General features: G+C 37.9%; 1 protein-coding gene across 20 annotated transcripts in view; it reads right to left on the reverse strand.

Annotated features, from left to right (window-relative positions):
* Positions 1-1,288: 1,288 nt before the first annotated feature.
* Positions 1,289-12,720, reverse strand: part of MEF2C (myocyte enhancer factor 2C) — a 127,951-nt gene continuing 116,519 nt past the window's right edge. For 14 of the 20 annotated variants that reach the window (XM_040579937.1, XM_040579942.1, XM_040579939.1 and 11 more), the window contains one exon: positions 1,289-6,040. In XM_040579937.1, coding sequence (XP_040435871.1) covers positions 5,719-6,040 — 322 coding nt within the window. In that variant the 3' untranslated portion in view covers positions 1,289-5,718. The remainder of the gene's footprint in view (positions 6,041-12,720) is intronic. The other 6 variants (XM_040579951.1, XM_040579947.1, XM_040579948.1 and 3 more) reach the window with 1 other exon arrangement.

The raw sequence follows: 12,720 nt of genomic DNA on the forward strand, positions 1-12,720 counted from the left end.
TGCTCTTCAGAGTGATGTATGTGAGCCCAAAGTGAGAAGGCATATTTAAAGAACAGTGACCTCCGCACTCCTATTGCAACACAAAATTTTGAAAGTTGTTTAGAAGTATAGTTCATAGACTCTGAAGCAAAGTAATTAGTATGTGTATGGCTGTTTTTCTGTAGCGATAAATAACAAAACAGTATATAACAGACTCCATTCGCTAAGTAATTAGTTTTCCAATGCAGGTATAGCATTATCAGTATTAATCACACAGATGGCTGATTGCAGGAGCAAGGACTCCCAGATACGACTTTTCTAACATTTCAGCAAGAATTACAGTTCTACTGCATTTCCAGAAATATTTTGCTTATCCTTGCCAATGGTGACAAAAAGTGATTTACCTGGGAAAAATGTATTAAGTAGTAAAACCAATGACATTTAATCTTAGGTTTAGCATCTAATTATTATGCTGTGTCCAACACTGCAATACTAGAAACATTTCTCTTTAAAAAAAAATCATCATTAAAAGCAACAGTTAAATAACAGTGCAGCTGTTTTCTTTCACAAACATACGTAGAAACTAGGCCTTGTAATGTTATTTTTGAAATTGCCACATACACCAAGTACCTCAAGTTATTAATAGCTTGTCTGCCTCTGGCATGAAAAAAAACCCATCTAATTGAAATAAAGTGATCCTTGTATTCTTAGACTCCAAACCCTAAATGTTAGCAGGGAAAAAAATTAAACAACTACAAAAAGTACACAAAAGGGAACAGATTAATTCTGATGCGGTCCTTATGAAGTTACTGTGTTAGAGAGTATATATGAAGCCCAGACACACCAATATATGATTTTGACACAGAACATGCTTTTTTTTTTTTTTTTTTGGTAGGGCTTTTGCATGGTTCTCTCTCTCCATGGGTAGAATTTACAGGACACAGTTATACAGGAGTCTGAATTCCCCCTGTCGGTGACTAAGCACCCAAAAGCCAGGCATCATCTCACCTAGATCCGGCATCAGGGCCAGATTCAGGTGGCCTCAAAATGACTAATCTCCAGAGCAGCCGTGGAGTTTCTCTGACTTGGTGGGGTGATGTGTGGTGGGGCATTAACATCTGTGAGGCACTGAGATGCTGAGGGTGCCACAAAAAGGTGGTTCACTCTCCAAGCAAGCACAAGTGACAGGCAGAGGGACCTCCAGGCAGCTGCTGGCTGTTAAAGTGCCGGTTCTTTCATGTGTTACAGTGCAAAGAGTGAAAACGGAACATTCTTTAAATTAATAAAAAAATGCACCACAGACACCGTATCACTAAGAAAGCCAGTAACTTTACTGATTTGTCTGCAAAATACAAATTATACCTTATTTCCAGCAGGAGAATCTTTTGAAATTTTCCCATTTTGTTCACTACAGACAGCTGAATTAAGTCCCTTGAGATACACAGATGTGGTTTAACTTACTTATAACATCTTGTCATCTAGTGGCGACAAAGTCCAGCTTATGCCGCTGTGAGCCTCTACTTTAATATTTGTTGCAAATGCTTGTATGCTCCCATTTACAAGCTATTTTGTTATCACCATTGTTTTATGGAAGCAAATCCCCATGAAAGAGAAGAAAAAAAGAAAAAAAGGATACAACAAACCATCTGAAGCAATCCAAGTGTAATGCCTGCGGTAACCCAGGTCTGATATTAGTTACTCCGCAAAAGACTCTGGTACTGCATTTTTTTTTTTTTTTTTAATGAGTTACTTAACTGACCTTTTTTGAATCAAACTGAGGTACGGATCAGTCTGAGGTATGAGAAGGGAAGGTAGAAATGCAACACCTGATTATGAAAATAATCAAACGGATACTTTTGATGCAGAAGGTCTGTGGCTCAAAGCTTGGATTGCTCCACATCTTTGGTTAAAATATATTAACAAAAGCCTTTTATTACATCTACAGTCTGAAGCATTCTAACAGACACCAATGTTCCATCAGTCCTTCAAGAGACCTGTAGTGGCAGGAAATTAATGCCATATAACTGACGACATCACAGCAGATGGCACAAACAGGAACAGATGAAGTATGCCATGTTTAGGCAACAGCCTTTATTGAGGTTTCAAGTGGCTTTAAAAAATTACAAAGCATTTACCTTCAAGGCGAAGGAAGAAGGAAAACAAAACAGCTCTGTTAGGACTATAGATAAAAGAGGGTATATAGGATAACACATACAATACAAAAGGGTTGACATCCTTGAAAACAGTCTAAGAGTTCTTTTATTCTTACGCTAGCTTTACCTGAAAAAGATCTGAGGACAACAGATATTTTTATATTATTCATTAAAAACTGCTAAATTCCTCTTCTGGGAAAAATATAAGCCATTTTGTTATAAAACACAACTTTTGAAAAACACTGAAATGACAAAAGCTTTACTGCGAATGGCTCAATGCATACAATATACAGGTTGTGCAGATAGGGTATATCATATAATTGTCACCAGCAATTGAACACTAACTGACAACACCTTTTAATAGAGGTTAGCTTAGCTATAACAACACTTGCAGATGTCTAGAATGCCACTTCAGGTGTTTGAACTTACAATTAAGAATGTTGCCTAAAACATTATATAGCATGGGTTAAGGTAAAGTAAATGTTAATACTCTTTCAGGGCTCTGCCCCAAACTCCTTAAATACAAAGGAATCACACAATAAACCCAAATTAGCTTTGCAAATACAATAAATGGTAAGGTACAGATAAAGGAACAAGAAAGGTAGACAGTTATAGTTTACAGAAAGTGACTTCACAATCAAAGTTGTGCTTCTTATCATTAGATCAGTTTGCAAATATGCATTATCCCCCACAATTTTGCCAGTATGTTAGTTGCCCTCTGCAGCAGGAACAAGAGGGATGACTGGCATTTATTTTCACGTGATTCTGTTCTACTTGTGTTTATACAAAAATCACTGTCAGAGTTAATATAAATTGCCCAGGCAATACTTTTCACGCTACTTTCTGCTTATTTACTTGCAGTAATATATTACACTGCATCTTCGTTAAATACGTTATCTTTCTTTTTCATGCGTTGCTGAGGCAAATCGCAAGGTAAACTATTAATATGGCTATTCTTCATATATCAATAGACCAAATCCCCTTCCCCACTGACAAGTTTCTACTACGATACTGATAAAGTTGTATTTTTTTCTTGAAATGACAAGGTACATTTGTGATATATTTGCATATTTTTGACACACCGAAGTTTAAAATTCTCAGAAGAGAATAAGAGTATAGATTCATCTGAAGGTGAAGAAAGTGGTTTCAAAAACAGTTCTTTTGTGTTTTAAAATTAATTATGGGCCCCATTAAACCTTTTTTTTTGTCTTGGTTTTTTTTTTTTTTGTGGTTTTTTTGGTGTTTTTTTGTTTTTTTTTTTTTTTTTTAAACATGCGTATCTTTTTTCTTTACCCTGCAGATTGCTACACAAGAGAAGATGGACGCATTAGTAGCACAGTATTCTGCTTAAAGAGTTTCCAGATTATGCACTAGCCCCTGCACGGCTGAGAGTGCCTGTAAGGCAGGCTTCTATAACGTCATGATAAGTGAAAAGCATGTGTCCTGTAGTCTGTTCATCATTCTCTTCTACAGAGAGGTACACTCTGTCACTGAGCAGTGCACAGCAACTGCATGTATAGGTGGGAAACTGGGTGTAGATTTCCCTTAACAAAGTAGTCTGTGTTGATATTGAGCTGTCGCAGCTATATCCTTCATCATAGTATCAGTGTGTGTAGGTGAGAGCTGGAGGGACTCTTGGAAAAAGGAGAAATATTACAGTTTCACTATGGCACTAACATTTTGCTTAAACACTTTTTTTCCCCTTGAACAGGAAGGTTAAACATTTGAATATAGCATTCTAATAAACAAGAGGGACAGAAAGGGACTTAAAGAAATGATGCAATCCCCCCGGTCAAGCTGTTTTCATCAAAGGAACGATATGAGGCAGGAGAAAACGCGGATGCCGTAAGCCGAAGCAAATCTCGCTTGGGTGCAAGTACACAGGGAGCATTGCTCAACAACGTGCCCACGGTGAGGTGGCACGTCCGCAGAGGTCTGTGAGAACCAGGGACCTGATGGCCAGTATTGGCTGCGTGAGATCAGCCAACCTCTGGATGGTCCTTAACTGATGATCTCTCTCTAAGAGTTTGACATCTGTGAGAGGGGAGTAATCTTTGCAGCAGGCATGCTCGTGCCGATCCCTCCCTTTAACGCTCCCTACTGCTTCTGCAAATACCCATCTGCACTCACGTAACCGACAGCCGTTAGAGCTGTACATCCAATTCTGACAGGCAGAATACCAGCTTCATTAATGAGAAAGGGCCAAGTTATGCCACTTTGTCATATAACCCACGGAAAGCTACAAGATACGCAGGACATTAAGTAATAGAAGGGCCCTTAACTTGTTACAATGCACAAAACAGCATGAAAGAACTAATCAGTATATACAATGGATCGCAGTTCACCCAACTGATTGTAAAATGCTGTATTAAAATGATTTAAGTTGTTACACCATGGGTAAATTCTGACTTTTTACAGATGAGTCTTTCAACAGGCTGACTTCGACCTGTAAAATGTATACCCAGTAAAAGAAAACCGAAAGAAAATAGTTAAATGTGCAACTGCACAAATATAATTCCCCACTATTAAGATAACAAAAACTTTTGCTATTACCATAATTATTATATATATTAGAAAGCTATACACAAGCATGTTAATTTCACAGATTTTTTTAAAAGATTCTTAATATTTTATATAATTAGAAATACACATTTCAAAAACAAAACTTCTGCAAAGAGAAAACAGTTATCTTGGTTAGCAAAGCATGGAGTTCTTCATGGCTTAGGGTAGTGCTTTCTATACAAACAGTCCTTTTTGTTTGTTTCTTCAGGACTGTTTAAAAGAACTAGCGAAGCTATCAAGGAAAAAAGAACACATTTTGGCTTAAGGAAACTACAAAAGCCACAAATGCTTTGCAAACTCTGTCTTACTTTTTAATATGAAAATAAGCAAAATGTAATGTACATATTTTTATATTTTTTTTTATTTAATAAGTGATGCAGACCCAGAATCTTTAAAATTAAATATGTTAGCCCTCGAACTCAACATTTTTTACAAGTATGGTCCTCTCTGAGTGTTTTGATCCTTTTTAACTGATTGCCATACTTATATGATATGCCTGCATGTTTGTGAGCATTTTCAGTATGTTAGGTGACCCAGTCTCTTTCCAGCATCCAATAACGGCCACCCAACCGCTGGGTCTGTCAAAACATCTGTACATTTTCTATATGTTGCATAACAGCTGCTTTCTCTCTCAGTAAAGATCTGCCATTTCTGGCAAATGTTTGCCTTTTGTCTATTTACACGTAAATAACGTTGAACCTGCAACATGACACTATCTATTGTAACATACATTTTGCAAGGGAGCACAACAGTGAAAAGAAGTTAGCCTTAAAATCTATTTTGTACAAGTGTTCTGTTGTACAACTCAAGTGCTAAGCTTATCTCAGCATTTCTGTTTATCCTTATACTGTATCACTGAGGCAATTTAAAAGTACTTTTACAAAACAGAGTACCTGACTTTTTTTTTTTTTTTTTTTCCACACACGGCACATATAATGCATATCGACCCCCCCTCCCCCATTAAGGTATAGCACACACACACTGCAAGAAAAAAAAAACAACAACCTAATAGGTAATAATGTTATCATGTCGCCCATCCTTCAGAGAGACGCATGCGCTTGACAGAGGGGCTTTCCCTTTCGTCCGGCGAAGGTCTGGTGAGTCCAATGGGGGAGTGGAATTCGTTCCGGTGATCTTCTCGGTCACTTCCATCGTAGGAACTGCTACAGCTGCTCAAACTGTCAACAGGAGATCTCCCCGCCTCATGGCGCGTGTGCTGTGGGTATCTCGAGGGTGTGGTGGTACGGTCTCTAGGAGGAGAAACAGGTTCTGACTTGATGTTGAGGCTTTGAGTAGAAGGCAGGGAGAGATTTGTACTCTGAGATAAATGAGTGCTAGTGCAAGCTCTGTAGGAGGAAAGGAAACCCAGTTACAGACGGAGGAGGCATGGAGCCCCCAGATATGCACAAACACTCACACAAAACACCAGTGTAAAGGCTCGCACAGGACCAGCACATGCAGAGAGCACGAGGACTGCCTTCTGGGCAGGGTTCACCAATTCAAAGGGATGGAAGCATCGCAACAAATGTGGCTGGCTTGAGTGGGACATGCCCTCGGTTTGAAAGGAGGTCTTGCTTTCAGCCTTCTCCCTTTTTCTTTTTTTTTCTTTTTTTTTTTTTTTTTTTTGACTCAAGTGTCACAACAAATTTTGGAAGGCGAGCCTTTGCACTGTTGGAACCACCTGCAGGTTTCTTTATAACTAATGCTTGTGTGTGTGTATGCACCAGCTGAAACAGGGGAGGCATGGGCTTTCTGGTGGGGTTAATCCAATTAGTCTGAATGCACCCAACTATCTTTATCGCTGTTCATTTTGACATGCGACTTCAGATGCAAAACAGAAACAAAAATCGGGGCCAGGTACATTTTATGCCTTCCAGAAGAGAGTTGAGATTTCTGGTCCTAGGATTGGCACTAGCAAAATACCACAGGCAGGCAAGGGCTTAGACATCCTTTTATGGTTTATGGTTTAAATCTATGAATTCATAACTCAGTCCAGAATGCCTTTAAATAAACTTCCAAAGAGAAGCTGAAGAGTAATGGAAGATGTCAGAGGGTTGTACTGTCTGCCTGTAGGAGAGCCCAGCTCAGAGGATGCTCCCAGCATCAAGAGAAACTGCTACGCTAAAACTTTTTCTAAGGCAAGCTCTGTAGCTACTCTGAGTTAATTTTCTTTCTGTACATTTTTGTTGGCAGGTAGTGGCAGAGGAAAGCTAAAACAGAGTGAATACTGAGAATGTGCTTTATCTCTATGGGAGAAATGAGATCACTTGCATCTGCAGGATGTTTTGTACAAAAGCACCACCTCCTGGTAAAACCTGACTTTTCGTTATTAAAATAGATTTCTCAACGTGCAGTTCCCATTATCTTCTGCTTCGGGGACCATTTGCTAGGCTGAAGTTAGTGTCTAACCCCAGAGACAGTGTCAACATTTCTGCTTATGAGTATTTGTACAGGGGGAGACTGAAGGCAGTGGGGGCAACAGACCACTTGGACTCACACAATTTTAAACCCAAGGGGTTTTTACTGCAAGCAGGAGAAACATTGGGATTTGGAAGTAACTTTAAGCATGTAGAAGACACAATTCAGTTTAGCTGTGGTCTTTTCAGTTATTGAAATATTCCACTTTTCCTGATGCCTCATCAACTGACAGCTGACCTTTACTTAAGAAACACTCACTACAACTTTGATGAAAGGTAAAATGTTGTTTCCTTTTCTTCTTCTGAGAGACTTAAAATAGAACTATATGGCTTCAGTATTGAATGGTATCAGCTGCTTTTATCAGGAATTATTGCAGGCTTTAATAATGATTGGATCATGTTAGAAATCAGAGAAAACAGGATGTTCTACCTCCAATTGCTTTTATCTATCCTTTGTTCCTATATAGACAAATGTGCCAAATTACAGTGATCCCTTTTGTAAGTCACAGAATTCATGAGTAACAGCCCTCACAGTAGCAAATACAGGCTTTTTGGTTGTGGTTTTTTTTTTTTTTTTGTTTTGTTTTTTATTTTCCCAAAGAGGACATTTTCTTTGCTTTTGCAACTATTAAATTAACACATAAGAAACCATAAATATCAGACTTTGCCATTCCAGTTTAGTGAAATATCCCACTCTTTTCCTGAAAACTTCTTGAAAAGAATCCAAGAAGAATAAAAAATATATTCCTGTCTGGTTTTTTTTTTTTTTGCTTTTTTTTTTTTTTGCTTTTCATTTCCAGTGACTTTATTTTTCAGTTGCTTAGGAGATGCTGGGACTTCACCTGGGAAAACTGGCTGCCAGTTCAGCATATATAAAGTATAAAATTAAATATGATTTTATAGATACCAATCTTATAGCTAAACCTGAAAGTCCCATAAGAAAGGATAGTGGAACCTGGGGATTTGATTTAGAAGTGTTTGATATGAGCAGATGACACGTCACTTTACAAAGCTGGGGACAGCTAAAAAACCCATGCTAGTTAAAAACAAGCATATTCAGTCAAATTTGTTCACATGGAACATATTTGCATTCCATTGTGTGACTGCCCCCCGAGGAACAAATCTAGAGGGATAAGCTGCATTTTCAATAAAATAGAACTAGTATTGCTATACTGCAATGTTGCTTTTCTAATAATGTTTCAGAAGTGAGCATGGAGAATGCATCTCGATAGACTTCACTTCAGATTCCTCATGATTCTTCAGCACGGTTAAGTAAATACCTGGCATACAAATTTGTGGCAGATTTAAAAACGCTACAGGTTGGTCTACACTTTGAACAGGTTTTTTTTTGTAAATTGAAAAAAGGTTAAGTCGTCATGTTGGCAGGTCAGGATTAAATTTTTGAGGTTTAAAACAATACAAATAAATAAAAGCAATTATTTTGAGTTAAAATATTTTTTCTTTTAGAGTATGATCTTTTTCTGCTAAAACTGTTTCTGAATTTTAATATCTGGGTTTTTTTGGTGACTGTAATGTACATTATTTCATTAGCATTTTCTGAAACATTTTCCCAAGAATCTCCTGTAAGCTAAAATGGTCAGTTACGAGGAAACCTACTGTTGCACATAGGTGTGAATGGTGAAATAGTACATATGCAGGTGCTTAGACCCATATTCAAAACACAGGACTGATGTCTATTTAGAATAGAAGCTGTATAATAAAAAAAATGAGAATTCTGTCTGCTACAAAATGATTTCTTTCCATGCATGCCTGTGTGTGAGTGTAGAAACAGCTGTTTGTATCTATATGTATCAATGTATATTTTATGCTGTTGCTGCATATAATCATGTAATTTTGTTCCAGGCATGCCCTGTTTTCATAGTCTGAAAGCTACACTAAGTTCACTGGAAAACAAACAGGTTTTGACCGTGGAAAATCCACAGAGAAAATAAAGCAAATGACTTCAAAGGATTGTATATAATTAAAAGCACTCAATAGGTGCCATGCAGTCCACTCATGTTGACATAATTACCTTTTTCCATATACTGTATGAAAACATTTCATTTTATGGACACAACGAAAAAATTAATGTTTTAATTTTACACAGCAGTTCCTATTGAGACCGGTATAGCAAAAATGTGATGTTTATTTAGAATACAACAGCCACATGGGAGAAATGCTGGTTCCTATCTGGGTTCAACACTGAACAGCTGTGCAGCTCTGCTGTGTGAGGGGTGGGAAGCAGCAAGTCAGGGTGCAAGGAGCTTGTGAGTGGGTTTGGTGCTTGCTGACGCCAGTGAGATCAGTTCTGTGTGTGCCTCCATTTATTTGAATCTCCGCCTGGTGTGGAAGCTCAGCATGCACAGAGAGATGTGCAGTTCTGAGCAGGTGATGAGTGAGCACATGAACATGCACCAGACGAGAGGTTTTTACAGAGGGAGAAAGTAGTGGTCCGTTGAAGGAAGAAAAAGCCTCACATACCTTTTGTTCTATGGCCACACTTGCTTCTCTAAATTTTTACTTCCCCACTTCATACAATTTCCCCCCCTAAACATATATGAGGAACCATTGACACTTCGCTGCAAAATCTAGTTACTCAACTTTAGTTATGTGCTAGTCTGTAACCGGGAGAATAGAGGATATTTTTGACTTGCTAGCAATGCAACCTTCCTCCCACCCCTCTGTTTTTCTCTTAGGTAAAAGCAAAGTTGTTTTCCCATATTTTTTAATCAATGTAAAAGCAGAGTAAGAATTTCTGTGTCAAGATATTTTGATTAGTTCTCACACATGAAGGTCTACACTTTAAAAATAAATTTCTAAACAAAGAATAATATGAGGTTGAATCTCTGGAACATCTTATTCACAATGGTGGTATAACGAAAAACGCTCAGCCCTAAATATATAAGGCTTTAATTCAAATCAAGGAAGTTGGCAGAACTGATACACATTCACAAAACATGATGTCACTGCATCTAAATTTTTCAGTGAAAATGGTTCAGTGGAGACTATTTGCCCATTTGTAGCTATGGCTATTATGTAATCAAAATTAATCTTTGCTAAGTAATAAGCTTGCTACGGAAGAGTCACAGGACAAGTCAACAGTATGCATGAATTTGGACAAATTTTTATTCAGGTGGAAAGAGGTTTGGAGAAACTTCTTTTTATTTAAAAAATTACCTATACTGAAGGTTCTTCAGATGAAATACTGTTTCTATGTTTGCACTTATATTTTAGAAAGGCCAAAATTTTGTCCTGTGGGTGATACTTAAGGAAGAAGACATTCTCTCTTAGGCTGGGAAATACAGATGAAACAGACCATTTTCCATATAATGTTGCCTAAAAAATTTAGATCACTCATTTCTAAGTTCGAAATGGTCTTCTCTTCTGGTTAGCAGCAATTAACTTCTGGCAGACTCCTTGGTCCATGTTAAATAAAAAGTAACCCTCCCCATAAGAGACATTGCAAGAATATTCAGACAAAATCCCAAACTTTTGGAAGGGATTGATTTTCAATAGAGTCTGTGTGTATTTTTTCCAGAGGTAGACCTAGTTAGAAGACCGTGAAGGTACCATCTTTCTTTTTAACCTAAAACGTTACAAAGTCTGACCTGTTTTAATGTCACAATCACATCAAAACAGGCCTTACATTGCTATCCTATCCACCAGGCTCAGCAGAAGGACAAAACCTGCATAGACAGGGAAAGTGAATTACTTCCATGTCCTCAGGTATTTGCCCTCAAGCCCACCAGCACTGGTACGGTTGCTATTTGCAGAGTCAACATGATGGGTTAAGAATTAGGTTGCAAAGATCTTCTCCACTGATCTTAAAGAGGGTTCTGAAAGTGCTGCTGAAATTGTTGGGGACTTATCTGAAGCAAACCAATGCCTCTAACCATACCCTGTTCTCTTACTAACCATGCTGTTCTGCCATGCATTGGGTAAGTCCAGCTGCTTTTCACCTTTAGGCTTCCATCAAAACCAAAACCTGCTGGAGAACTAGGATGTCTCTTCCAGTAACTCTGTTCTCTCACAGTTCTTTACAGCCTACTGTTACCAACAAACATCTCACAGTTACCAAATCTTTCCAGTGTTATGACCTCACTCAGCACAGGGATTTGAGCTGTCAAACCCTTTCTAGATGTATTTTCTCAGCTACCTGGGGATGACTATAATGTGTGATTGTTTTAGTCTTCCTGCAAATTCTACCTCAGGTTGACATGAACTATGTTCTGTATGATTTCAAATAATCTGAAAGTTTGCACAGGTGCTTTTGCATGTAGAGCTCGGTGACTAAAATAAAGAAATGCTCATGATTTTCTGCAGAGGTAGAAGACTTCTCCAGAACTGTCAGTGAAGCAGCTTTCATAGCTGAATTCATTTACAAATCACTGAAAGAATAATAGTAAAAGTAGCAACTCAGAATGTACTCCACCAGCCACAGCCATTACACTTTGACATTCTGTGATACGAATTAGAAACAGATGACGATGTGTGACATATCTGAAAAGGCATGTAGTTAGTTTAGGATTTAATTTATACTTTTTTTGGTTAACCAGATAGCCTTATTACATTCTTTGGTACACCACTGAAAACAATCAGCTTATTGTAAGGTTATACATTGATATCTAACATGTGAGTTTTCAATTTATTTGAGACTTTATGTCTTTAGTTGTACAGTTAGCCTGAATGTTGCCCCAGAAACAGTGCAAACTCGAAAAGAGAAGAAGCGTAAGAGAAAGGTATTGAGACTATTTTTTCTAGCACAGTAACTATTTCAGTTGTATTTTTGAAAGTAGTTAGTACCTATATGTGCTTATTTATGTAGAAATGAGTTGTGAAAGATTTTTGTTTCCTCTGAAACACTTCTATAGCTGTCCTTTAAAAACCCAAATCGTCTGTACATGGTAAAGAAATTACAGTAAGTTACTAAGAGCAGACAGATAAATCAGAAGGAGAATTCTGAAGCTTAAGCCACACTTCTACTATTAAATAGTTTCACATTATGGCAACCACCTTGCAAAAAAATTAGTGCATATGTGCAACACCTCTTTCTGGAAAAAAAAGAAAAGTTTACTTTTCAAATGCACGTGAATTAAATTTCTCCTCATAAATACACTCCAGCTGTTTTCAGCTTCTATTTTTATAATGAAAACTTTAAAAATTAAAACATGTCTAGCCATACCTTAGGCTACGTGTGGCGTGCTGGTGAATGCCTAGGGTCTTACTCAACAGAAACTGCAGATACCAGGATTTTTGAAAATACTGCTCTTAAGAGTTCACTTCGGTGAGGCAACAGGCTGCTGCTTCAAGAATGCGTTAGATGACCTCCCTGTGTGAATTTTCACACTTTCAAAAATCCTGACATGCTGCAGCAGTGTGCTTCAGCGATCCTGAATAAATGTCTTGGAATGAGCCACTAGAGGGCATGGACACCTGTCCTCCTCAGCACACGCAAACCACAACGAGTTCTCTGCGCTTGCAGTTCTTAGGCCTAATTATCTTGCTTGCTTGTAGAAAACACTTCCAAAGAAATGAAACTTGAATGTCAGAGCTGAACAGAAGGGAGTGTGTAATTATGATGTAAGGTTAAGGCTTAATCTCAGGTCAAA

This window comes from Falco naumanni, chromosome Z (assembly GCF_017639655.2).
Source record: "Falco naumanni isolate bFalNau1 chromosome Z, bFalNau1.pat, whole genome shotgun sequence".
In the NCBI taxonomy this organism is placed as follows: Eukaryota; Metazoa; Chordata; class Aves; order Falconiformes; family Falconidae; genus Falco; species Falco naumanni.